At 42.5% G+C, this 27,280-nt stretch overlaps 2 protein-coding genes and 1 long non-coding RNA gene across 9 annotated transcripts in view; 1 reads left to right on the forward strand and 2 right to left on the reverse strand.

Annotated features, from left to right (window-relative positions):
- Positions 1-1,976, reverse strand: part of TAF2 (TATA-box binding protein associated factor 2) — a 101,641-nt gene extending 99,665 nt beyond the window's left edge. For 2 of the 7 annotated variants that reach the window (XM_054656973.2, XM_054656974.2), the window contains exons 1-2: positions 1,600-1,825; positions 797-850 (exon numbers count right to left, since the gene is read on the reverse strand). In XM_054656973.2, coding sequence (XP_054512948.2) covers positions 797-850; positions 1,600-1,683 — 138 coding nt within the window. In that variant the 5' untranslated portion in view covers positions 1,684-1,825. Of the gene's footprint in view, positions 1-796; positions 851-1,454 lie in introns of all 7 variants that reach the window. The other 5 variants (XM_063817365.1, XM_063817363.1, XM_063817364.1 and 2 more) reach the window with 5 other exon arrangements.
- A 19-nt stretch (positions 1,977-1,995) lies between these two features.
- Positions 1,996-24,607, forward strand: LOC107976426 (uncharacterized). Its single transcript, XR_001720387.4, has 3 exons — positions 1,996-2,195; positions 23,775-23,888; positions 24,502-24,607. It is a non-coding gene; the product is annotated as an uncharacterized LOC107976426 (long non-coding RNA).
- Positions 3,104-25,292, reverse strand: DSCC1 (DNA replication and sister chromatid cohesion 1). Its single transcript, XM_016959805.3, has 9 exons — positions 24,710-25,292; positions 22,149-22,317; positions 19,487-19,621; positions 16,104-16,194; positions 12,742-12,880; positions 11,904-11,956; positions 10,917-11,071; positions 7,385-7,533; positions 3,104-4,129 (listed from the first exon to the last, which is right to left on the reverse strand). Exons 1-9 carry the CDS (start codon positions 25,285-25,287, stop codon positions 4,021-4,023), a joined length of 1,578 nt encoding a protein of 525 aa, XP_016815294.2. The 5' UTR covers positions 25,288-25,292; the 3' UTR covers positions 3,104-4,020.
- Positions 25,293-27,280: the final 1,988 nt, after the last annotated feature.

Genomic DNA, 27,280 nt, shown 5'->3' on the forward strand with positions numbered 1-27,280 from the left:
GAATCACTTGAGGTCAGGAGTTCGAGACCAGCCTGGCCAACATGGAGAAAACTCTGACTCCATTAAAAATACAAAAATAAGCTGGGCGTGGTCATGCACACCTGTAATTCAAGCTACTTGGGAGGCTGAGGTAGGACAACTGCTTGAACCCAGGAGGTGGAGGTTGCAGTGAGCCAAGATCACAGCACTGCACTCCAGCCTCAGTGACAGAGTGAGACTCTGTCTCCAAAAACAAACAAACAAACAAAAAACTTGAATGTTCAAGCTTTTTCCTAAAATTGATTGTATCAGTAATCCATACATCTAAATTGTGTCTGGAGGCAGGGGGAGGTAGAGGGTTTCTAGATCTCAAATACTCTATCTAAAACTTCATTACAAAGCAACATCACCTAAACCAAGTCAGTCAAGAAGCAAAAATGGCCTCTTAGAAGCCAAGTCCGTGAGTGTATTAATCTTAATTTTTTTCATAGAAGAAATGTCGCTATGGGCTTATACTTGTTTCATGCACAATTATAAAATGCTTGGCTGTACAGGCTTTCATATTATACACCAGATAAAGAGGAATAAAATTTTAATTAGGAAATTGAAAAAAAAGGAAAGGGAGAATTTGGGAGGCAATAGGTATTAATAGAAGGACCATGGAACTTGTAATCATACAGACCCTAATTTTAATTCTTACCTATTCTTGAAACACAATTATCTGGAAGACTACAAACTTTCTAAGTACTGTGAGGGGTGGATTGTTACTCTTTATAGTGGACTTGTTACTGTTTATAATTGTTGAGAATAAACTTACCACAACAGATTTTCTCTGGAAATTTATGTTGTTGATGCAGACGACCTGATGGGTTGTATATTAATAAATATAAAAAGAAAATAAGGAAAAAATAATTTTTATTATTAAATCAAAGTATAATTCTATCCAAGTATAAATTAGGACTATTTTCTAAGTAATTCAAAATTACATGTCAATATTTCATTTTAAAACTACGAATTGGGGCCTGGTGCGGTGGCTCACGCCTGTAATCCCAGCACTTTGGGAGGCCAAGGCAAGCGGATCACGAGGTCAAGAGTTCGAGACCAGCCTGGCCAACAGAGTGAAACCAAGCCTCTACTAAAAATACAAAAGTTAGCCGGGCATCGTGGCACATGCCTGTAATCCCGGCTACTCAGGAGGCTGAGCCAGGAGAAAAGCTTGAACCCGGCAGGTGGAGGCTGCAGTGAGCCGAGATCGCGCCGTTGCACTCCAGCCTGGGCGACAGAGAGACTCCGTCTTAAAAATTAAAAAATTAAAAAAAAAAACACTCTACCAATTGGGATAATTTTTAAAAATCTATCAACAGTCACGAAAACAGATCTGACAGAAATACAATCTAGTACTTAGACAAAAACTTCAGTAACCTGCAACGGGAATTAAATTTGCTGAATAACACTGTCATTCAAAACATTTTTACCTTACAAACACCATTTCCATCACAGTGAGTAAATTCTAGTTTCCCACTAGGTTTCCCAGGCCCACCAAGTCAATTTCAAGCAATCGCAAAATATAATTAATGGCAACAAAACCAAAAGGAAGGAAGGGAAATGAAAAAATACTTATAATTTATATGGCCTTGGGCTTTCAAAGCCCTTGTCTCCTTTCTTCCTGTTCATTCTGGCGGGCTCTACACCAGTCAGCGGCATGAAGCAGTGCCGCGGAGCTTGGCTTCCCGGCTTCCTAGGGGGATACGGGGCATTACTAGCCTTTGGCACCTCACACTCCCCACTCCCCTGCGGTCCCCAAGTCACGTCTCGCAGCTGGCCGGTGCCCAGGTGAGCGACCTGACGGGTCGCTGCCCGCCTCAACCTCGCTCCTTCGACTAGCTCCTAGAAGCCGCCGTCGACCAGCTTCTGTCACAGAGATACTCCTCTCCGCAAGGGCTCAAAGCTACCATCCGCCGACATCTTGTCTGTAACCTCTGACCTCCGACGTCAGCGGAAGTGGAACGGCGGCGGGGGTAGAACCAGGAAGTCTTGTCAATGGGCAGGGCTTGCGATCTTCGCAAGTGTCTTATCGTAAAGAATTGTTAAAATTTAGGATAGGGAAGAAACTATTTAATGGATGAAGCGAGAACAGCAGGAAGAAAAGGAGGGAAGGTAGTTTTCTAGTACAAGCATATTGAGAAGAATGGAGGACAAAGTTTGCGAAGAGCCAGGTATAAATAGGCTGGGGCAGGGTGCTAGTAACTGGGCGGGGTGGGGTGGTGGGAAGTCTCCCGAAATCAGGAGGTGCGTGCCTCTGGCTTGCTGTGTGAACAGACACACTGGGTCCGGTGATTTAAGCTGTAAAATATGTGATTAGACTGCAGGTAGTCTAAATGTCAAAACTGCAGCACTCCACAGCTCTCACTAGGCACTGCTGCCTTAGTATTTATTTTAAAATATAGATTACAAGGCCGGGCGCAGTGGCTCACTCCTGTAATCCCAACACTTTGGGAGGCCGAGGCGGGCCGATCATTTGAGGTCAGGAGTTCGAGACCAGCCTGACCAACATGGTGAAACCCCGTCTCTACTAAAAATTACACAAAATTAGCTGGGCGTGGTGGTGCACGCCTGTAATCCCAGCTACTTGGGAGGCTGGGGCAGGAGAATTGCTTGAACCTGGGAGACGGAAGTTGCAGCGAGCTGAGATCGTTCCACTGCACTCCAGCCTGGGCGACAGAGCTGAGACTGTCTCAGAAAAAAAAAAAAAAAAAAGAATAAAATATAGACTACAGGCCAGGCGTGGTGGCTCACGCCTGTAATCCTAGCACTTTGGGAAACTGAGGCAGTCATATCACTTGAGGTCAGCAGTTCGAGACCAGCCTGGCCAACATGGTGAAAGCCCGTCTCTAGTAAAAATACAAAAATTAGCCCTGCGTCGTGGCGTGCGCCTGTATTCCCAGCCACTCGGGAGGGTGAGGCACCAGAATCACCTGAACTCGGGAAGCCGAGTTTGCAGTGAGCTGAGATCATGCCATTGCACTCCAGTCTGGGAGACAAAGCGAGACTCCGTCTCAAAATAAATAAATAAATAGACTACATATAGATATATAGACTGTGTATATGTATCATATAATCCATATAAATGCAGAAACATTTATTGAAAGACATTTCAAAGCCATCGTGTTCGTATTTCATGTTCATGACAATAAAACTTGTAAACTTCAGTAACAGTTAAACCTTCTTTAATTATGGATTAGCCATTAACATTTTTGAAACGTGGACCATTTAACCTTGGCCTACCCCCTCCATCTGTCCTGGTGATGAGTTCATTAGCTAAGTTAAAATTAATTTGAACTTTGATCTAAACCAAAACAAATCAGGAAAATAAAGCTGTAAAGGAACTTTATCAAGCATTCCAAAACCAACTAGAAATTACTTGAAGTTTTCGAGTGAGCATTGCCTGTGCCAGTATTCTTCACTATAGGATTATAAACCCATTTTTTTCCCAAAGCGCATGTCTACGCCAGGCAGAGGAGTAATTATTCAGCCAATTTCATGGATGTAAACAATGGATATAAATAATTGATAGCACCTAGAGGCTTCCAGTTTGGGTGGAAGGCTAAAAGTAGAGGGGAACTCACTCACTTGAGAAATGATATTTAAGTGAATAAATAGTTCTCTTCTATGAAACTATTACTATTTAGTTCTCTGGAAAACTTAAGTGTATTAATGATTAGAACATCAAATCCTAAGTAAAGAAATGACATTTTAAATATAAAAAGCCAAACTTTAAATAAATCATAGAGACCTCAGACATAATATAGGAAAGAATTCTTTTGTCCTTGTTTACACTGTGTACATAGTACAAATATAATTTTAAAGCTACATCCTATAACATTTAAGAAATAACAGTAGTTTCAAAATGCTTAAGATGAGGAGAAAAATGCCTTAGAAGACTAGGTTTCTAAAAGTCAGAAATAAAAGTACAAGTTATTTTTCTTGTATCCAGCAACTTTATAAAGCAACTTGAGTCCTGAAGAAAAGACTGTTGTTCTTTTAAGAAATGGGTCTTCTCGAATTATAAACTTTAACACCATTTTGCATCGAAGAACGAGAATATTTAGTGAGTAATGCACCTATGGTTTGCTTCTCTCCACACAAATCTCTGTAGGAACAATAAAAAATATATAACATGAATATTTTAGGGAACATATTATGATACAGTACTATGTACTTATTTTCTCTCTTTCCTCCTGAATCTGTCTTCTCAACAAGCGTAAGTGTAGGTGTTTGTGGGAGAGATAGGGTGGGGAGTGGTTCTAAGTTTTAATTAAATTAAGTACATTATATGTATTGTCTCATTTAACCCACACAATAAAAGTAGGAGTAGGCCAGGCGGGTGGCTCACGCCTGTAATCCCAGCACTTTGGGAGGCCGAGGTGGGCAGATCACAAGGTCAGGAGTTGAAGATCTGCCTGGCCAACGTAGTGAAACCCTGTCTCTATTAAAAATAGAAAAAAATTAGCCGGGTGTGGTGGTGGGCACCTGTAATCCCAGCTACTTGGGAGGCTGGGGCAGGAGAATTGCTTGAACCCGGGAGGCAGAGGTTGCAGTGAGCGGAGATCGCGCCACTGCACTCCAGCCTGAGTGACAGTGTGAGACTCCGTCTCAAAAAAACAAAAAAAAAAAAGCAAAAAACAAAAACTAGAAGTAATGTATTATTTAACCCTATATTAGATATGAGAACTATGGCTCAGACAAGTAATAAATGAGAGTCAAATCCTGCCACCAGGTTTGTACAACTTCAAAGTCTATGCTATTTCTATTATATGACACAGCCTCTAAATTAGAAATACAAGCAGTGTAATACAGTGAGGCCTACACAGCAGGGCCTAGAGTCAGAGAACCTGGATACAAGGTACCTGTGTGAACTTGTCTAGGTTACCAATGCTTCCTGAACTTTGGTTTCCTCTTCTGTACCTCAAAGAGAAGAAGATTACGACCGGAACATAATAAGGAGAGGGAGGAATAGGAGGACGTGAGCTAGAGAAGGGGCAACAGCTAGATCACGTAGAACCTTGAAGGACAGGGAAAAAGAATTGTGACTTAATTCTACATATAATGGGAAGCAACTAGGAGTGTTTTAGTTAATGGAAAAGTACAATGTGATCTAAGTTTTAAATAATGGAGGTGGCCGGGCGCGGCGGCTCATGCCTGTAATCCCAGCACTTTAGGAGGCCAAGGTGGGCAGATCACTTGAGGTCAGGAGTTTGAGACCAGCCTGGCCAACATGGTGAAACCCTGTCTCTACTAAAAACACAAGAATTAGCTGGGCATGGTGGTGCACACCAGTAGTCCCAGCTACTTGGGAGGCTAAGGCAGGAGAATCGCTTAAACTCGGGAGGCAAATGTTGCAGTGAGCCGATATCACACCACTGCACTCCAACCTGGGCAACAGAGTGAGACTCTGTCTCAAATAAATAAAGGAGCCAATGAGTTGACGATTATGGAAGATGAGCAGTGGATATATGGAGGTCTCATTATATTGTCATTTTTGAATATTTAAACAGTATAAGAAGGAGAAAGGAGAAGGGGGCAAAAATAGAACAGGGAGACCAATTCAGAGGCAGGTACAAGATGATCCATCAGGGTTTGCTCATAGTTTGAACCAGAAGGTAGGGGAAAGAAAGGACGGGGATGATTCCTAGACTTTGGTTTAAGTAACTGGATTAGTAGTGGTGCTGTTAACTGTGTTAAGGATGAGGGAGAAGCAACAGTTCTGTTATGAACATGTTAAGCTTGAAATTCCTATTGGATATCCAACTGGAAAGGTAAATTAAGCAACTAGATATAGGAATCTGGACCTCAGGGAAAAGGGCAAGTATGAAGATGAAATTAGGAAGTCATTAAATTTGTTTCCAGGCCTAGATGAGGGCACCAAAGGAAAAGTATAAACAGAAGAGAAGATGGCCCAAAAATAGACCTGGAGCACTCCAACATTTAGAGATTGAGAAGAAGAACAGGGAGACATCAACAAAAGAGATGGTTTTCTCCCCTCTCATCCAAGGAAGAGGGGAGAAACTTGTGTTTCAAGTAGGAGGAAGCAGACACTGTCAAATAGTGCTAAGTCAAGTAATCAAGGACAAATAATTAAGCATTGAGTGTAGAAAGATGGATGTCATTGGATTAAGAAGATGTCATTGGGTAAAGGAAAGAATGGGAGGTGAAAAGCATAGAGTGAGTATAGGAAACTTGTAAAAGGCATTTTCTTATGAAGGAGAGCAAAGGACATAGGGTCCAGTAGGTTGCTATTGTTGTCTTGCAAGATGGGCAATATTACAGAATTTTGCATGCTGATGGGGATGATCCAGAAGAGGGAGACATTAATAACACAAGGGGTGAAAGGGATAACTCAAGGATCCAAGTCTTTAAGAAGGCAGAGGAGATAGACCTAGTGCAGAAGGATTGGCCTTAGGAGCAGGGACAATTCATACACTACACAGGACTGCAAAGGAAGTAGGTGTACACATGAGGAGGTTGGCCAATTTGGCAGTGGGAAAGAAGGTTGTTCTGGCCTCACTGGTTCTATGTTCTGAAAAAAATAAGATCATAAAAGGAAAGAGAGGGTACTGCTGGTATGAAAAAGGAAAAGAAGATGTAGAAGAAGCTCCAAGGGTAGAGAAGTTTCATGAGCAAATCATGCCTGGTGAGGGGCCGTTGTAAGTACCACTAGGTTCTTAAGCAAGACTGGCAGCTTCATTGTGTATTCTCCAAAAAGTTTCAGCTGGCCACGTGTAGGCACAGGGTAAGCAGAAAGTTGAGTCTAATCTTTTTAGCTTTTTGCCAGGGAGATATGGCAAGAGGGAGAGAGGGCCACAGGAGTAAAGTGTAGACAGTAAGAGCTAAGAAGACTAGCCACAGGATTCGAGCTGGGTAAAGAGAAGAAAGAGCACCTGAGAGGTGTGATGCAGTGACAAAGTTGTAGTGTTAGTGGATTTCAAGCGTTAGGGGACTCAAGATTTTGTAAGAAGTGACTTTGGGGCTAACGTGTTCTACTGCAATCTGGCCTCTCCCAAAATGTTAAATAAAGTAAGGCATGAGGTGGCAATCAGAGATGGGAGTTTGCCTTAGAGTCATAGTGGGGCCTGTATTTTGTCCCTCAAAGGGGACAGTTTTCCAGGAATGAGAGCAGAGAAGTGGTTTTAGAAGCAATAGTGAGGAACAGAGATAACACATATTCCACCTCCAGAAGCAGTAATTATGGAGGACAGAGAAGACAGCCACCACCTAAGAGTTTCTAGGGAAGCAGTATCCTCAGGGAATACTCAAGAAAATTGTGTTCCAATCATAAATCTAAAATGCTATGCCACTGACTATAAAAAGAACGACCCTCAAAATCCATCTTTAATAAATTACTTACTGAATATATGGAGCAATATCTTCTTCTGTCCACTTCTCCCTTAGAGAGAAAAGGCTATTAAAACGTTCCTGATTATCCTCAGGTAAATCATCTACTTTCAGCAAAAATATGATTTCTGGTCTCGAGTGTCTATCCACCAGCGCTAAACCCTACAAGAAATGAGAAGAAACAGAGCAGTTAAAGTAATGTTGTAATGTTTAAACATGACTCATTCTTTTACCTTTAGGTTTAGCTTAGCTCAAGATATTCAAAATGTCAGCTACATGAAACTTAAACTATCCAGAGATTTACAATCGCCTTTTTCATACAAAGAGCTCCTTTAAGCAGTGACTTCTTTCCTCCTCTGCAATCTGGCTTCTACCATCAGCAGTTTATCAAGACAGCTTTGGTTCTAAAGGTCACCAGTAACCTGTCATTGCCAAATCCAGTGGGCCCTTTTCTTGGATTCATCGTGTTAGCCCTCTATTTTCTATTTTGTTTTTTTTTTCTTTTTGAGACAGAGTCTTGCTCTGTCACCCAGGCTGGAGTGCAGTGGCACAGTCTTGGCTCACTGCAACCTCTGCCTCCTGGGTTCAAGAGAGTCTCCTGACTCCGCCTCCTGAGTAGCTGTGACTACAGGTGCACACCACCACATCCAGCTAATTTTTATATTTTTAGTAGAGAAGGGGTTTCACCATGTAGGCTGGTCTTGAACTCCTGGCCTCAAGTGATCCACCCACCTCAACTTCCCAAAGTGCTGAGATTACAGGTGTGAGCCACTGTGCCCAGTCCCTAGCCGTCTATTTTCGTTACTGTTGATTACTCCTCCTCCTTTAAATCTCTCTCCATCCCTGACATCACAGTCTTTTTATTTTCCTCGTAACTTGATGTTGTAGCTCCCTGAGGCTTCCATCCCAACCACTCTACTTGCTTCACTGTCACTCTACTGAGTAACCTCATCTAAACCTGTAGCCTGAGCCACCACTTACTTGCTAATGACTATAATACTTATATCTTCAGCTGAGATGTCTCTTTTGAGTCCCAGACCTCTATATCCAAATCTATACATGAACTCATTTATCATCCAAACCTGCTCTAGTTCCACTATCCTAGGAAAACAGGAAACCGAGGCATCAGCTTTGATTCCATTAGTCAAATCCCACACCTATGTGGTCACTAAAGTCTATATAATAGGTGTTAAGGCTTCAGGATTCCTCTGTCCATTCCCCCATTACCTATCTCTTTAGCCAGTACTCTCTTAGTTGGGAGCATATGTGTTGACAGCCTGCACAGTAATCCTTTTTCATAATCTAACCAACTTTCCGTCTGTCCATCTTGTTTATTGTCATAGTATTCTTTTCAAAAGGCCAAACTGATGAGTTCCTGATGAGGTAACCCCTCCAACTGATGTCACTCAGTGGCCTCAAAGAGCTTTCTAGAAAGAGTTGAAATTCCTTAGCGCAGTCCACAGTGTCCTTACCTCACAAGCATCCTTTACTCCAGCCCATGCATCCCTACAACAGTGCCTTAATTTTTATTTGCCCCCCACCTTTGACCGTGCTCTCCTAGATTTCCACCTCTGGCTTTCCCTCCATCTAGAGAGCAACAGTTCATCTTTCCATACTCAGCAGCTAAAACGTCTATTCCGTCAGAAAGTCATCCGTGATTGACCAGTCTGATGGCTAAGCCCCTTTTCCTTGTTCTCATAACATCGTGTGCACGCCTTTCCCATGGTGTAGATCACTCTGCATTGTAAGAACAGATTTATGCATGTAATATGTGTCCCCCATTGCCAGTTCCCAGGCTAAGCACCATAATGACACCTGGTATGACATTTCTCCTGAGCACCTAGCATGGTGCCTCAACATAAAAAGAACTCCATAAATACCAAGCAAATCTTTTCATTTAACTAACATTTACCAAGTATACACCACATGCCAGGTAGTATGCTACATACTAGCAAGCAACAGCAAACAAAATGCCATCAAAGTAGAGAGTGGTGAACCACATAAACATTTTTCCAAGCTAAGGGGAGAGTGCCATGAAGGAAAGAATAGCGTGCTATCGAAGAGTAAAACCAGAGGTCTTTGCTTCAAGCAGAGAATGAAGGAAGGCCTCCTTGAAGTGACTCAAAGATGAGCAGGAGGTGACCAGATGAAATTAGAGAGAATATCATTCTAGAACAAAAAGCTTTGTGTGAAGGTCCTAAGGTAGGTGAGAGCTTGATGATGTTGAAAACCTGAAAGAGGGTTGGTATGCAGTGAGCAGAAGGGAAGTAGCCAGAGATGAAGCTATGAAGGTGATCCTGAAGGGCCTTATAGGCCAAGACATGAATTCTGAGTTTTTTATCCTGAGTGCAGTAGGTGACCATTAAACTGATTTAAGGCCGGGTGCAGTGGCTCACATCTATAATCCCAGCACTTTGGGAGGCCAAGGTGGGCAGATCACCTGAGGTCAGGAGTTCGAGACCAGCCTGGCCAACATGGCGAAACCCCGTCTCTACTAAACATACAAAAATTAGCTGGGTGTGGTGGTGGGTGCCAGTAATCCTAGCTACTCGGGAGACTGAGGCAGGAGAATCCCTTGAACCCAGGAGGCGGGGGTTGCAGTGAGCCGAGATTGAGCCACTGCACTCCAGCCTGGGTGACAGAATGAGACTCAGTCTCAAAAATAAATAAATAAATTTAAAAAATGATTTAAGCAGGACATTCATCTGATCTGACTAGCATTTATTTATTTATTTATTTATTTATTATTATTATTATTTTTGAGACAGAGTCTTGCTCTGTCGCCCAGGCTGGACTGCACTGGCATGAACTTGGCTCCCTGCAACCTCCGCCTCCCAGGTTCAAGCAATTCTCCTGCCTCAGCCTCCCGAGTAACTAGGATTACAGGTGCCTGCCACCACACCTGGCTAATTTTTGTATGTTTAGTAGAGATGGGCTTTGGCCATGTTGGCCAGGCTGGTCTTGAACTCCTGACCTCAGGTGATCTGCCTGCCTTGGTCTCTCAAAGTGCTGGGATTACAGGCGTGAGCTACCGCACTTGGTCTGACTGGCATTTTCAAAAGATCATTCTAGTAGCATCACAGAGAATGGATTGGAAGGGAGCAAAATTAAAAGTGCAAGGGGCATGCCCAGGGATGCTATTGCTGTTTAGAGGCAGAAAATCAAGGTAGTTTGGACTAGGAGAGGGGTGATGGAAATGGTGAGAAACGGAACAAAATGAGATACACTGAGTAGGAAGAGGGATTAACAGAAAATGGACCCAAGCGATCTTGTAGAGGTGATAGATATGTTCTAAAACTGTATTGTAGTGAGAGCAACTTATTTTAAAATTATTAAAAATATTTTAAACGTATATTTTATAATATGTAAATTATACCCCAATACTTTATTGGGTTTTAAGGACTATGTGATGGATTGGATGTACATGCACTCCTAATGGGTGTCTAAGAAAAGAAATTGGTTCCAAATTCAGCTCCAACTCAAGTATCATTCACCTAGTAATTAATCAACTGTTGAAGTAAGGTGGCAATGTCTATTGCTATTACCTTAAGCTGATCAAGACTAGTTACCATTCCTTCAGGAACACTCTGCTGCCACACTTCTTGAAACTCAGCGAGATTGAATTTCACCGCATTCTGAAGTAGCATTCGTGCTGCTGCTCTACATATTTTATCAGCATCCAACTCAAAATAAACTTCGCCTAAGGAAAAGTTATCAGATATTTTCATATTATCATCTTACAATTAAATATTATACTAACATTTCCTTTTCTTTGCTGCAGTTTCTTGAAAGGAATTATACACCTAAACTCACTTCCGACAACCCCATAGTTCGTTTTTTTTTTTTTTTTTTTTGAGAGAGTCTCGCTCTGTCACCCAGGCTGGCGTGCATTGGCGTGATCTTGGCTCATTGCAGCCTCCACCTCTTGGGTTCAAGTGATTCTCCTGTCCCAGCCTCCCAGGAAGCTGGGATTACAGGTGTGTGCCATCACGCCTGGCTAATTTTTTTATTTTTAGTAGAGATGGGGTTTCACCATGTTGGCCAGGCTTGTCTCAAACTCCTGACACCTCAGGTGATCCGCACACCTTGGCCTCCCAAAGTGCTGGGGTTACAGGCGTGAACCACTGCACTGGCCTTTTTTTTTTTTTTTTTCTGAGAGAGAGGGTCTCACTCTGTTGCCTAGGCCAGAGAGCAGTGGCACAATGAAGGTTCATTGCAGCCTCGACCTCCCCGGGCTCAGGTGATCCTCCCACCTCGGATTCCTGAGTAGCTGGGACTACAGGCATGCACTGCCACACCCAGCTAATTTTTGGATTTTTTTTTGTGGAGACAGCATTTTATCATGTTGCCCAAGCTGGTCTTGAAATCCTGGGTTCAAGCGACCCACCCACCGCAGCCTTCCAAAGTGCTGGGATTATAGGTGTGAGCCACTGCACCCAGCCAGAGTTCTTATTTTTAACACCGACAGGCTTTAGAAAGGTATGCCAGTTTTAACATATAAGAGTTAAATGAGAATACTTTCCAAATCTTACCTTCATCTACATATTTCTTCCCGTAACATTTAAGACAGTGTTCTATCATTTCCCTGAAAAATTTAAAACACCCACTTGAAAAGTTATAAGCATTTTTATGCACTATATTTTAACCCCATTGCCAACTCAAAATTAAGAAAGAAATTTGAGATTTCAGATACTAAGTGATTTTGGTTGCCAAATAATATTTTATTTAAATTAGGAACTAAGTAAAATATACTAGGAAGCTACTATGTGCCAGGCCCCATGCTAAACATTTTAACATCAATTATGTAAGCATAAATTTATTATTATAAAATAGCTCAAACATATTATTTCCTTACTTTATTTATTGTTTGTTTTATTTTATTTATTTATTTTTTTTGAGAGTGCAGTAGCACAATCTCAGCTCACTGCAACCTCCACTTCCGGACTTCAAGCAATTCTCCTGCCTCGGCCTCCCTAGCAGCTGGGACTACAGGCACGCGGCACCACGCCCAGCTAATTTTTGTACTTTTTAGTAGAGACGGGGTTTCACCGTGTTGGCCAGGACAGTCTTGATCTCCTGACCTCATGATCCACCTGCCTCGGCCTCCCAAAGTGCTGGGATTACAGGCATGAGCCACCGCGCCCAGCCTATTTCTTTATATTTTTTATGGCCAAAAACAAACAAAATAATGCACATGTATTCACCCCAGTGACCAAAATTCCCAAATCTTCTTCAGTTGTAATTGTAAACATTTCTCAAAGATATCAAAATATAATGATTGTAGTTTATGCCCTGGGTTTAATTCCAATCTGTAAAAGAACTCCCTTCCCCTTAAGGAAATCTGGATAGACAAGAAATTAAAATACTTACTCTGGCTCCAATGGTCCGAGTTCCTGAAGGCATGTGTTCAAAGGAACTTTACTAAAAGACCATGATTCAGAATCCACAAGCTGAGTTACATGATTCAGAAGTTTCATCTCATAATCAAATTCAAGAATCCTCCAATAACCTACAAATTTCAAAAGTTATATTTACCAAAGAACTTTTTTTTTTTTTTAAGGCAGGGTCTCAACTCTGTCACCCAAGCTGGAGTTCAGTGGCGTGATCTCAGCTCATCGCAACCTCCACCTCCTGGGTTCAAGCAATTCTGCCATCTCAGTCTCCTGAGTAGCTGGGACTACGGGCACGCACTACCATGCCTGGCTAATTTTTGTATTTTTAGTAGAAACAGGGTTCTACCATGTTGGCCAGGCTGGTCCTGAACTTTTGACCTCACATCGTCAGCCCGCCTCAGCCTCCCAAAGTGCTGGGATTACAGGCATGAGCCACCGTGCCGGCCCAAAGAACATTTTATGTAAACTAGCTAATAGATTGACAAAGTCACAGCATACTTTTGCTCACTGCAAAAAAGAGACACTAGGCTGGGCGTGCTGGCTCACTCCTGTAATCCCAACACTTTGGGAGGCCGAGGCTGGTGGATCACTTTAGGCCAGGAGTTCGAGACCAGCCTGGCCAACATAGTGAAACCCCATCTCGACTAAAAATACAAAAAATTAGCTGGGCGTGGTGGTGCACATCTGTAATCCCAGCTGCTCAGGAGGCTGAGGCATGAGAATTGCTTGAACCTGGGAGGCCGAGGTTGTAGTGAGCCAAGATTACACCACTGCATTCCAACTTGGGCAATGGTGAGACTGTCTCCAAAAAAAAAAAAAAAAAAAAAAGTCTTCACTTTCTATAAACAGTGCTTCTTTTTAAGCTTTTCTCCCAATCATTTTAAACTGTGTCTTCAGGGAGATCAAGTTGTTTTTCAAGAGTACTTTACATATGACTAGCTTTTCTCAAGTGCTTTCTTTTTTTTTTTTTTCTTAGAGATGGGGTCTTACTCTTGCCCAAACTGGTCTTAAACTCCTGTGCTCAAATGATCCTCCTGCCTCAGCCTCCAGAGTAGCTGGGATATTAAAGGCACATACCATGGCACCCCCTCTCTCCAGTGCTTTGACATTCAGTTATCTCACAATAATCTTGTCATTCCAAACAGAAATTAGGAAATCTGCAGTTGGTACAGTCATTTCATTAGAATGTCATACAAATGAGGTGAAGGTCATAGGTTCAATATTCATGATAATCTCTGCTGTGCTGCACTACCATAGTTATAACTCTCATCAGAGCTATCTTGCAGAGGCATTTCTATACTCATAAAGAAGTCCAGCTCACCAAAGAGATGATAGACTCTGAGGTACAATGTGGATGAGGGCCAAGTTAAGGGCTGGGCTTCATAAAGATCCCTTTCCTATTCCTGTGAGAGATTATGACATGCCATTTTATTTATTTATTTATTTATTTATTTGTGATGGAGTCTCACTCTGTTGCCCAGGCTGGAGGCGTAGTGGCACGATCTCAGCTCACTGCAACCTCCACCTCCCGGGTTCAAGTGATTCTCCTGCCTTAGCCTCCTGAGTAGCTGGGACTATAGGCATGCGCCAACATGCCCGGCCAAGTTTTTTGTATTTTTACTAGACAGGGTTTCACCATTGTTGGCCAGGCTGGTCTCGAACTCCCGACCTCAGGTGGTCCACTTGCCTTGGCCTCCAAAGGGCTGGGACTACAGGCATGAGCCACTATGCCTGGCCATGAAATGCCATTTTATAATTGATGGCACGACCACCACCCCAGAGAAAGAAAAGTATACATCCACCATTTCTAAAGGAGAATGTTTCTATTCTTACTCTGAAAACATAAAGACAACATTTAAAAAATGGATTGTGTGATGTAAAACTGAGGAAGAAAGCAAGAAGTAATCTACGCGTCCCCCTACAGAAATTGTATCCATCCCCATGCTGCAAGTTAATAATGCAGAGGGCTGCATTAAAATGCATGGTTTCATTTGCCTTTAAAAAAAAAAAAAGCTTTAGGGCTGGGCACCGTGGCTCACACCTGTAATCTCAGCACTTTGGGAGGCCAAGGCAGGAGGATCACCTGAGCTGAGAGGTTCAAGACCAGCCTGGCCAACGTGGCAAAACCCCATCTCTACCAAAAACACAAAAATTAGCTGGACGTGGTGGCGCATGCCTGTAACCCCAGCTACTCAGGAGGTTGAGGCAGGAGAATCACTTGAACCCACGAGACGGAGGCTGCAGTGAGCCGAGATCACGCCACTGTACTCCAGCCTGGGTGACAGAGTGAGACTCCATCCAAAAGAAAAAAAATTAATTTTGCTAGGAGTTCAAGGACCTGGGTTCTATGCCATATGCTGTCACTAACTCCACATGTACCCTGGACAAGTTAGTTGCCCTTCCTAGGCCCTAGTTTCCTCACCAGTTATAAAAAATAAAAGATTAGACTATTTGATGTCTAAGGACTTTTTTTTTTTTTTTTTTTGACGGAGTTTTGCTCTTTCGCCCAGGCTGGAGGGCAGTGACGCAATCTCCGCTCACTGCAACCTCCGCCTTCCAGTTTCAAGGGATTCTCCTGCCTCAGCCTCCTGAGTAGCTGGGATTACAGGCACCCACCACCACGCCTGGTTGATTTTTGTATTTTTAGTAGAGACAGGATTTCACCATATTGGCCAGGCTGGTCTCAAACTCCTGACGTCGTGATCGGCCAGCCTCGGCCTCCCAAAGTGCTGGCATTACAGGCATGAGCCACCATGCCCAGCTTGGACCTTTCTTAATCTAACATGGTTCTTCCTTTACCACCTAATTCAAAAAAATTGGAAGGAGTCAAAGTGTGATTAAAGTCACTGGTAGCAGATTGACCTCATGTAAAGAGGAAATCTCTATCCTACAACAAGAAAGACAAATATCACCATCTTTTCTTTCTTTAGACAAGAGTTTCACTCTGATGCCCAAGCTAAAGAATAGTGGTGCCATCTCAGCTCTCTGCAACCTCTGCCTCCCAGGTTCAAGCAACTCTCGTACCTCAGCCTCCCTAGTAGGTGGAATTACAGGCATGCACCACCACACCCAGCTAATTTTGTATTTTTAGTAGAGACAGGGTTTCGCCACATTGGCCAGGCTGCTCTCAAACTCCTGGCCTCAAGTATCTGCCCGCCTCAGCTTCCCAAAGTGCTGGGATTACAGGCGTAAGCCACTGCGCCCGGCCCAAATGACACCATCCTTAAACCCAAAAGAATATTAAATAAACTATATGCAGTAGGGTGAAGATGTCCAAAAACTTCTCTCCCTTATGATGCCCAATTTCATCATTGTTAAAATAGTAGTAAGTAACGCTACCTCCAATCTTACAGGCATTTAGAACTTGTAATTGGGTCATTATTTCTTCCTCACTTGCCTGAATTTGATCAAGCAAATCTTCAGTTGTATACTGCAAAAAGAAAAAAATATTTTAAGGCCTTTGAAGAATATTTTGTTTTTAGATTTCTTGCTGAATATTGAGGAATAAATACATAGAACAGATTAAGGCAATATTTATGCACTAGCTCAGTTTCTTTTGTTAACATGTAATGATTTCTACACAAAATCAATGGATGTCTTAGAAAACAAATAGAGGTAAATCTTCATGACACTGGGTTTGGGTGATGGCTTATTAAATATGACACCAAAAACCCAAACAACAAAAGAAAAAGTAGATCAATTGGACATCATCAAAATAATAAACTTTTGCACTTCAAAACACTATCACCACAAAAGGACAAATACTGTATGACTCCACTTATCTGAGGTATTAAGAGCAGTCAAAATTCAGAGAGACAGAAAGTAGAATGGTGGCTGCCAGGGGCTGAGGGGACAGGGGAAATGGGAGTTATTGTTTAACAAGTACAGAGTTTCAGTTTGAGAAGATGGAGAAGTTCTAGAGATGGATAGTGCTAATGACTGCACACCACTATGAATGTACTTGATGCTACTGAACTGTATACTTTAAAATGGTAAATTTTATTTTTTCTTCTTTTTTTTTTTTTTTTTTTGAGACGAAGTTTCGCTCTTGTTGCCCAGGCTAGAGTGCAATGGTGCGATCTTGGCTCACCGCAACCTCTGCCTCCCAGGTTCAAGCGATTCTCCTGCCTCAACCTCCTGAATAGCTGGGATTACAGGCATGCGCCACCACACCCGGCAAATTTTGAATTTTTAGTTGAGGCACAGTTTCTCCGTGTTGGTCAGGCTGGTCTCGAACTCCCGACCTCAGGTGATCTGCCCGCCTTGGTCCCCCAAAGTGCTTGGATTACAGGCGTGAGCCACCCCGCCTGGCCTCTTTTTGTTTTTGTTTTTTTTTTTTAAAAATACAAAGTCTCACTCTGCCATCAGGCTGGACTGCAGTGGTGTGATCATGGCTCACTTACAGCCCTGACCTCCTGGACTCAAGCGATTTTCTCACCTCATCCTGGGACTAGAGGTGTGCAGCCAGCCCCAGCTAATTTTTAAATATTTTGTAGAGACAGATTCTTGCTATGTTGCCCAGACTGGTCTCAAACTCCTGGGCTGAAGCAATCCTCCTACCCTGCCCTCCTAAATTGCTGGGATTACAGGTGTGAACCATTGCCCCCAACCCCAAAAATGTTAAATTTTATGTTATGTATATTTTACTCCAATTGAAAAAAGCAAGAAAGTCGAAAGACAACGCACAAAATGGGAGAAAATATTTGCAAATAATATATCTGATAAAGGACTTGTATCTGGACTATCTAAAGAATTCGCTTACAACTCAGTAATAAAAAGATAAATAATTAAAAATCAGGCAAAGAAACCGAATGGGCATTTCTCCAAAGATATACAAATCGTCGATAAGCCCATGAAAAGATGTTCAACATCAATGGAAAATAGTGCAGCCACTCTGGAAACAGTACGGCAGCTTGAAAGCTTCTACAGAGTCACCACATGACCCATCAATTCTGCTCCTAGGTACATACCCAAGAAAAATGAAAACATAGGTCCACATTAAAATCTTGTATACGAATGTTCACAGAAGCATTATTCTTAATATCCAAAAAGTAGAAGTTACCCAAATGTCTATTAGCTGACAAATGAATGCATAAAATATGAGTATGTCCATAAAATGAGATACTATTCAGCAATAAAAAGGAATAAAACACTGCAGCCGGGCATGGTGGCTCATGCCTGTAATCCCACCACTTTGGGAGGCTGAGGTGGGCAGATCACCTGAGGTCAGGAGTTCAAGACTAGCCTGGCCGGCCAGGCGCAGTGGCTCAAGCCTGTAATCCCAGCACTTTGGGAGGCCGAGGCGGGTGGATCACGAGGTCAGGAGATCGAGACCATCCTGGCTAACACGGTGAAACCCCGTCTCTACTAAAAATACAAAAAAATTAGCCGGGCATGGTGGCAGGCGCCTGTAGTCCCAGCTATTCGGGAGGCTGAGGCAGGAGAATGGCGTGAACCCGGGAGGCGGAGCTTGCAGTGAGCCGAGATCGCGCCACTGCACTCCAGCCTGGGCGACAGAGCGAGACTCCCTCTCAAAAAAAAAAAAAAAAAAGACTAGCCTGGCCAACATGGTGAAACCCCATGTCTACTGAAAGTACAAAATTAGCTGGGCATGGTGGCGTGCACCTGTAATCCCAGCTATTCGGGAGGCTGAGGCAGGAGAATCACTTGAACCCAGGAGGCAGAGGTTGCAGTGAGCCAAGACTGCGCCACTGCACTCCAGCCTGGGCAAGAGCAAAACTCCGTCTGCAAACAAAACAAAACAAAATACTGATACATGCTACAACATAAATGAACCTTGAAATGATTACGCTAAGTGAAAGAAGCTAGTCAGAAAAGGCCACATATTATATGATTCCATTTATATGAAATGTCCAGAATAGGCAAATCTACATAGACAGAAAGTTTATTAGTGGTAGCCTAGGGGAAAGGGGAGAGAAGAAAGTGGTACTGGAAGGTGACAGCTAAAGGCTACAGGGTTTCTTTCTGGGGTTATAAAAATGTTCAAACTTGATGGTGGTAATGGTTGCACAACTCTGAGAATGTACAAAAAATTATTCAATTGCACACTTTAAAACTGGTGAATTGTGTGGTATGTGAATTATATCTCAATAAAGCTGTTACCAAAAAAATTTTTAGAAAGAGTCCATTGGAAAAAAAGGGAACTTCTAGTACAAACATGGTCTTCATATACCAGTAGAGTTCTGTAATTTTTAAATTAAAAATTTTAAAACTGTTTTTTACTTTGTTTATGTTTTTCCATACTTTCAGGAATTAGTTAATTTTGACACTGGAGTAAGAATACCTTCCATTATGTCCCCTCTCAAGAGCATCTAGTCATAATTTTAATTAAATAAATTTTTTACCTCTAAAAAAACTATTATTTCAAAGTTAAGAATATGAGAAGCTCTTAGCTATATAAATGGCATTATGATATATAGGATCTGCTTTAAAATACTCTAGAAAAATTGAAAAGATGGAAGGATAGAAAGGGGATAGAAGAAAGAAGACTGACAAGACATTAATTGTTCAAGTGAATGACAAATATATGGGGGTCATTATACTATGTGTGCTTTGGGGTGTGCTTGAAATTTTATAACTTTTTTAACACAAGCATTTATAACAGCTATATAACATAAATTTTAAAAAGTAAGACTGTGACTATTAAGTGCCTCTGATTATAGTTGTTAAATTCCAAATAAAAAAGTGAAAATAAGTCTTACTTTTGAGCTATTTGAATCCTTCTCTTTTTGACTGTCAGGTCCTTCATATGGATTTTCCATCAAAAGTTTCTTTAGCTTCTTTAACTTGGGTCTACGTCTTCTTAATTCCCAATAATTATTAGAAAAACCAAAGATCTAGAAATTATAATATATCGTAACCTTTTAGGGGCCATTCTAAAGGAAAATTTCATACAAAATTACAACTAATCAATCTGCCCCCTCAACAAGTACAAAGGAAGCTCCAAGGTATTCTGCTTTGTATCAGGAAGGTATTTATCCAGCCATCTCAACTAGATGGATGGGCATCCTCAAGAACATCATTTCAAATCCCCTTAATAAGATACTGTCAACATTGTAAGAATCAATAATTGAATGTCACATCTCAAATGTACTCTGAAAACTAGAGTATGCCCAGAAAAAATGACAGGATGGTGACAATTCTCCAAACCAAGTGGAAACAACTAAAAATGAATATACTTAGGCAAAAAACAAACAAACAAACAAAAAAAACAGAGAAAAGGTATTATAGTCTTCAAATAGGGACATTAAAGGGAAGAGGGGGTGTGTTGCTCATGTTGAAATGAGGCAGAAGTTAAGGGACAGAGATTTCTGTTTAATACAAGATCTTTCTAATGTTTAGAACTGCAGCTAATTCCACTGTTCAATTTGTGAAATAGTGAGAGGCCTACTACTCAAAATCCAGTTGATAAGAGGCTAGAGAATGGATGAATATCTGTTATCCTTGCCTGCACTTACAGGACTTGCCTAGTTCCTAGCTCTGAGTAGGTGCCCAACAAGTGTTTCATAAAAGAAAAAAGGCTCAACTGGATTATCTTTGGGATGCCCTCCAACTCTGAAATGGAAGGACAGGGGATGCTTCTACTTTCAAGCTAGGATAAGGCTTGATTGACAAGATGAGGCCTAGAGCCTGAAGGAGATGTTGCTGAATCTAAGGCTTCCCAAAGAAGAGCTTAAGGACCAAATCTGACAGACTGATTTTATCCATAGTTAAAAGTGGTTTGCTGTTTTATTGTCATCTCAGGAAAAACAAAGCAAAACAAAAAAATGGCAGCCTTCTGGCTACATCCAATACACAGATATTGTGGTATGCTTTTGTGTGCTGGGGGAGGTTTGGCATAGTGTTTTAATTAGATGCCAACATCTAAAAAATTAGGAGATTTCACCCCAAAAATCTAAATTTCAAGAATTACTTGGAAAAAATAAATAAAAAATCTAGCAGCGCTGGGCCTACTTTCCCACAAGGCATCTGAGTAGTGGCCGTCCACCTACTTGGGGACTGTGCTTTCCAATTTGCTGTAGACCCAACCACTCCGTTACTCCTGGGTATCTACCACCATTTATCAACCCCAGCCTATTTCTCATCTAACCCCTTTAAGCATCTGAGGTTCAATCACGGATTATGGCTTTGGTTAGTGGATCTGGAAGTTTTAGCCAATCTCAGTACATAGAATTTCCATAACAAGCAAGAGCTCAAAGATTCTCAGACATTATTATGCCCTCACAAAAACACCTACAGAACAGATAAGTGATGAAAAAATAACACTACTTTTTTACAATAGGATGAACTGCCAATATTTTTAGTTAATTACGATGAAAGACTTAAAACCTACAAAAACCAACCTAGTATATTTACTGGATGTTCCTCTATTCTAGTAACATCATATGAATCACTGAAGCTTCCCAGCATTTTCCCTTCTTTCCTCTCCAATTCTGTATTTAAGGATATAGTTGGCCTAAGGTCATTCCCAAAGAAATAAGGGCTATGCTTGGATTGTTATATATGTAAGAACTTACTGTTTTATATATGTAACAACTTAGACAGTTGTTTGGTTACTGCCATCAATATTCTCCAAAATAATTAAAAGTTTGTTATACTTGGCTACAGATATTAATGAACTAAACCAACTTCAAAGCTAAGAAACACACTTCCTTCAAAAACTCAAATTTCTTCATTTCTTTTTTGGAGACAGAGTCTTGCTCTGTCACCCAGGCTGGAGTGCAGTGGCGTGATCTCGGCTCTCTGAAACCTCTGCCTCCTGGATTCAAGCAATTCTCCTGCCTCAGCCTCCCAAGTAGCTGGGATTACAGGCGCACGCCACCACGCCTGGTTAATTTTTTTGCATTTTAGTAGAGACAGGGTTTTACCGTGTTGCCCAGGCTAATCTCAAACTCCTGAGGTCCGACAATCTGCCCACCTTGGCCTCCCAAAGTGCTAGGATTACAGGCGTGAGCCACCACACCTGGCCCAAATGTCTTCATTTCTCCACCTCATAAATATTACCAAATGAACCAGTTACGGTCTGAGGAAGTCTCCTTTCAAAACACATCCACAGCAAAATCTACTAAAAATGGGTAGAATTTTTAGAATGACTCATTGAATAACAAACTTTGCACATTATAGAAAAAAGATCAAATTGGGACTTGAAAATCAAAACAGGAAAAAACAGACAAGTTCACAAGACTCCAACAAACAAGCAATAATAATAATAATAATAATGCTGAGAAATTCAAATTTCTTTAAAGAACTTCTTAGATTCTCCCCGATTATAGATTTTACACATAAACTTTTTAACTGAAGATCAAATTACCATATCTGCTTTCATTCTCAGACTTTTATAAATCAGAGTACAGAAAAGAGCACCTCAGTGTGAATAATGTTACAGTGTGAATCTTCCTTCTTCAACTGGTCCGGAGTTTTACAACCAGGAATGAAAAGCAACATATTGGAAGTGTCTGCTATCTTCAAGTCGTATGTTTTGTCTTTACTGCACAGCACAGCTTGCTCGTCTTTATCACCACGAATCACAAGACTGTAGCAAAATGGGGGAAAAATATATAGTTTATTGACAATCCAGTAGCCATTTTCATCATAAACAGTTCTCAAACCCTCTAGGCTTGCAGAACTTAGAATTAAGTTTTGATGCAGCCTCTGCCCCCTGCTAGCACAATGCTGGATTCCACACAGCAAGCATTGGGCCAACTGAGAGCCACACAGACGCCCCACCCAGAGCCTCATTAAGGAAAAATAATTAAAGATGGGCAAGACAGATCCATAGAGGCCAAGAGGCCAAATGGCACTACATGGCATCTTGTGCAAACTGCTGGAAAGAACACAAGACAAAGCATCCTGAAGCTTCAGTCAAGCTGTCTCAATTTTCTACAACATGCTAAAGTGGTACTTCTCAAATTTATGCATAGGCATCTTAGAGAGTGTTGTTCAAAAGCAGAGTGGGATACACTGGGTCTAGGATGGGACCCAGGGTCCCGTATTTCTAACAAGTTCCCCAAGAAAGGCCAAGCTGCTGCTCATGGTACCCCACCCAAGTGTCGTCCTTGTTTTGTTCTGAGTACCCCCTCACAATCAAAGGAGCACATCCTGGCCTAACCATAAGTTGTGTTGCAAAAAAATTGGGACCTTATGAAAAAAAGGATGCAGTGGTGAATGAAAAATATGAAAAGGATATGTTTAAAAACTGTACTAAACCAAAGACTTTGACAAAGGGATTTTGAAGAAAAGCAAGAACGCAGTGGCTCATGCCTGTAATCCTAGCACTTTAGGAGGCTGAGGCCAGAAGATCGCTCGAGAGCAGGAGTTTGAGACCAGCCTGAGAAACATAGCAAGACCCCATCACTACAAAAGAAAAATTTAAAAGTTAGCTGGGTGTGGTGATGCACACCTTAAGTCTCAGCTACTCAGGAGGCTGGTGGGAGGATCGCCTGACCCCAAGTAGTCATGGCACCATCATGCAGAGAGCCATGATTGTGCCACTGCACTCCAGCCTGGCTGACAGAGTGAGACCCTGTTCCCACCACTCTCTCCCCAAAAAAAAGATAAAGAAAAAAGAAGGAAGAGGAAAGGATGAAGGTGAAGCGGAGGAAAAGGAAGGATTAAAGACAAAGATGATGGCAATGACAGGGGAGTTGGTTCTAGCAGTTTTCCTTGTCTGTAAAGCATTTAATTCTCCTGTGCACAACTCGTTTCTTTTGAATAAATAATAAGAAACCTGAAATAGCAGACTGTGTATTTATTTTTGACTAAGTCTTCATTTAAGTAAAAAGAATAAAAGGTTTTTTAGATTCCTAATGCTAATAATGCTTAATAGGCCCAAGTACCTAGTCTTTAACATTTATTTCTCTAACTGCACTACCCCCACTTTGAAATATTTTGTTTATACCATCACTCCCTACACCCCAAAATTAAAAACACACGTTTCCAGGGCCTGTTTTTATTTTTTTGTTTTTGTTTTGTTTTGTTTTTGCCATCTAGATTAACTAGAACTGGACCGAGAAAAAGTCCTCACACCTGAGTTCCTTTCTCAACTCTCCACCAACTGAACCGGGATGGAAACAGACTAGTGAAGTTCTTTCAGTTCCCTTAAAGGTACTTTGAGGTATATAGCAGGTATCTGAAGAATGGCCAGTTTACTCTAACACTCTTTGGTGGGCAAAGTACGAAAACTGAAAGACAGCCTAAAGGATTCCATTAAGAAAAAAGAGAAAAAATAGCCTAATAAAATATAGGTATCGGAGGACCAATTGTGCAAAAGAGAATCAAGCTGGAGCTCCCTATTTTGCAGGAGCTGGGGCTGCACAGGGTGGAGGGATATAACGATTCTCTAGACTTCTCAAGACTGCCTTTAAAAAACTACCTCAACTTCGACTTCTAATCAATGATCTTGCAGCAAGTTTGTATCTGACCTGGAATTAGAAACAGCTTCAGATCCCTACTAAGCAAGTTTGCTTCGGGGTGGGTAGGGGTCTCACCCAATTACCAAGTCTGTAAGCTGATTCCCAACACTTCCTATCTATCATCTGAGTAAAATAAATATAAGTGGAAGGCAAGAGTTCTATAAACATTGGGTATCACCACTGTATTTTAAGGTAGAATGACAGGTGTCCTGTAGAGTCCCTGTAATCACCGGTAACTCTTCAAAAACTTCACGGAGGTTGTATTAGTATTTCCTGACTTGCTCCCGCTGACACATGCCTCCAAGGTCAGCTGGACCAGTGCTACTCATCACCGCAGTGCAGCTAACTGGACGGCCCACCGGAGGCGTGGACTCCTCGGGAACAGGCAGCTTGCTATGAGCCCCCGGCCAGGTCAGTGCATCTCTCTGGCCCTGTTTTCTTATCCCGACTTTCCCCGCTGAGAAAATAACGTGGCCGGCCCGAGGCTGGGGGCGCCGCGTGTCCAGGGCTCACCTGTGTCCATCCTCCAGCTGCTGGCACAGCGTGGGCTCCAGCTCCAGCAGGCAGAAGTCGCCGGCGGCAGCGCCGCTGGCCCCAGGGCCGAAGCCCAGGCAGTGCACCGCCGGCAGCAGCTCGGCCGCATTCAGCTTGGCGATCTGCAGCGTCGCATCCACCTCGTCGCGGGTCCTCTTCATCGCAGCGCCGGGTCTAGGAGTCCCGCCGCGCCCGGGTGGCTGCGGGCTTGGCGGGCAAGAAAGAAGTTCCCAAGCAGAGGGAAGGTAGGAAACCTGAGCGTTTCGAAAGCGCGCCAAGGCGGCCATGGGCGTGTTTCCGGGGCGGAGCGCGCTGCGGGCCCGCCCGCGGGAAGGCCTGCCGGCTTCTGGGAGCGCGAGCCCCTCCGTGCTCCACGCCGGACCGCGACTGCAGGAAGGAAACGCTGCTTCCCGGGGGGCGGTCTCGGCGGAAGCTCGCAGGGGCAGAGCTGCGACTCGGCGGGTTGGGACACGGATCCCTCGCCCACCCTTTCCGCTGTCCCCTTGCCCGCCCCCCATCCCCGATCTCCGTCCCTGGTTTCCAGCCGATGCTCCCATTTCCTCGCCGTCCACATTGTCTCACCTTCCGCCAGTGGCGGGCCCTGTGATAACCACTTGGGATGTATAATTCCATGAGCCCGTTGCCACAACCCTGTAAGGTGGTGCCTTGGTCATTCCCTTTTGCTAATGAGGAAGCAGGCTCCTTGCTCGTGATGGCAGAGTCAGGAGGTAACAGAGTCTGACTCCAGCCTAGCCGACTGTGGCTCTAAAAGCTTCCTGCAGGGTTTTGTGCAAATAACCGATGCTCGGGAGCGAGGCCCTGGGAAGGAGTATCTCGCTTCTTTGGGTCAGGGCACCATCATATCTGGAGACAACGGCGGGACTAGTCTATTCGTTGAATACCTAGTGTTAACCGAAAAGTGACTGATGCAGGTCTCGTTCAATAGAGGTTTATTTAAGCAAGGTTGAGGACGCACCCGAAGGGAAAAACACAAGTCACAGGAGCATCTGTGACTTGTACATTTTCCAAAGGTTTGGGGAACTTCAGTATTAAGAGTTTTAAGAGAAAAGGTTTTCACTATGCACACATACATGAATTGCTTGTAACAGCGTAATGTGTAAACTTTCCCAGAGATGCTTAGGGAATCGTTTAGGGCCCTGGCTGTCCCTGAGAGCTAAAATAGTCTGGGAGGAATCACTTAAGAGATGGTGACCTCCTACTAGTTAGTGCAAATCAGACCTTGCTTGAAGTGAAAGAAAGTGGTGGGTAAGGTGTTGAATTCAAAGGATCTGAGCAGACATTTTTTTCAATTCTTGGGTAAAATGATACGAAAATACCAGAGTAGGGCATCCCAGGAGTCTGGGCAGTGCTTTCGTTGGTGGTGGAAAGATTGGTTCATGTGACCTACTTCTTCACTAGCCTCTTTTACATTTGAATGCATAGGAATTCGGTGGAATGAAATCCTGAATGTGACAGTGGTTGCCTGATAAGTTATTATTAAAGGGAATCAACCATTGTAGTTGCTCTATTAAATGGGAAACATTCCCTACAACTAGAAGCAGTGTCAACTAGAACCCTGACATTTACATCAGACAGGCATGGCTGGGAATCCCAACTCTCTTCAGAACTTTGTGACCTAAGGCAATTTACCTAATTTCTCTGAGTACAACTTCCTTATCGATAAAAAAGCACATAAGACCTACATTCTTAAGATGTACATTCTAAAATGCATGGCTGCTTAATAAATGGCAGCAGTTCTTTTTGTTTTTATGTATTAATCATTATGAATTTAATTTCCAATTAATGGTATGAAATTATTGCCGTTAATTTGATATTCTGGCAGGGAGCTGGACCTGTGTTCCTCTCATAAGATAAAATGATGATAGTTTTTATTAATTCATTCTTTAAAATTATGTTAATATGTTTTTCTAAAGTAAGAAATTTTCTGTACTTTTTCAAAAAACGATTGAAGCTGGCTTAATCATTCATCTGGTAGCAGGAAAAAAATATTCTTTATCAGGTAAAAAAATGAACAGTTATAATAAATTTCAAAAGTTCTGTTCATGAGAACAGAATCAGCTAAAATTGATTCTGTTCTCTTGGACACTGTACTCTTGATTATATTGCTCATATATTGTGTTTCATGGCATGAAATGAGAATTTTATTTACTAAATCATAGTTCATATTATAGAATCATGTATGAACTTTTTTCCTTTTCTTTTCCTCTCTTCTTCTCTTCTTTTGTATTCAATAAAGAGCACAGTGACGGCCAGGTGCAGTGGCTCACGCCTGTAATGCCGACACTTTGGGAGGCCGAGGTGGGCAGATCACCTGAGGTCAGGAGTTCGAGACCAGCCTGGCCAACATGGCGAAACCCTGTCTCTACTAAAAGTACAAAAAAATTAGCCGGGCATGGTGGCAGGCGCCTGTAATCCCAGCTACTCTGGAGGCTGAGACAGGACAATCGCTTGAACCCAGGAGGCGGAGGTTGCAGTGAGCGGAGATCATGCCACTGCACTCCAGAGTGAGACTCTTGTCTCAAAAAAAAA

The sequence above is a fragment of the Pan troglodytes genome, chromosome 7 (genome assembly GCF_028858775.2).
Source record: "Pan troglodytes isolate AG18354 chromosome 7, NHGRI_mPanTro3-v2.0_pri, whole genome shotgun sequence".
In the NCBI taxonomy this organism is placed as follows: domain Eukaryota; kingdom Metazoa; phylum Chordata; class Mammalia; order Primates; family Hominidae; genus Pan; species Pan troglodytes.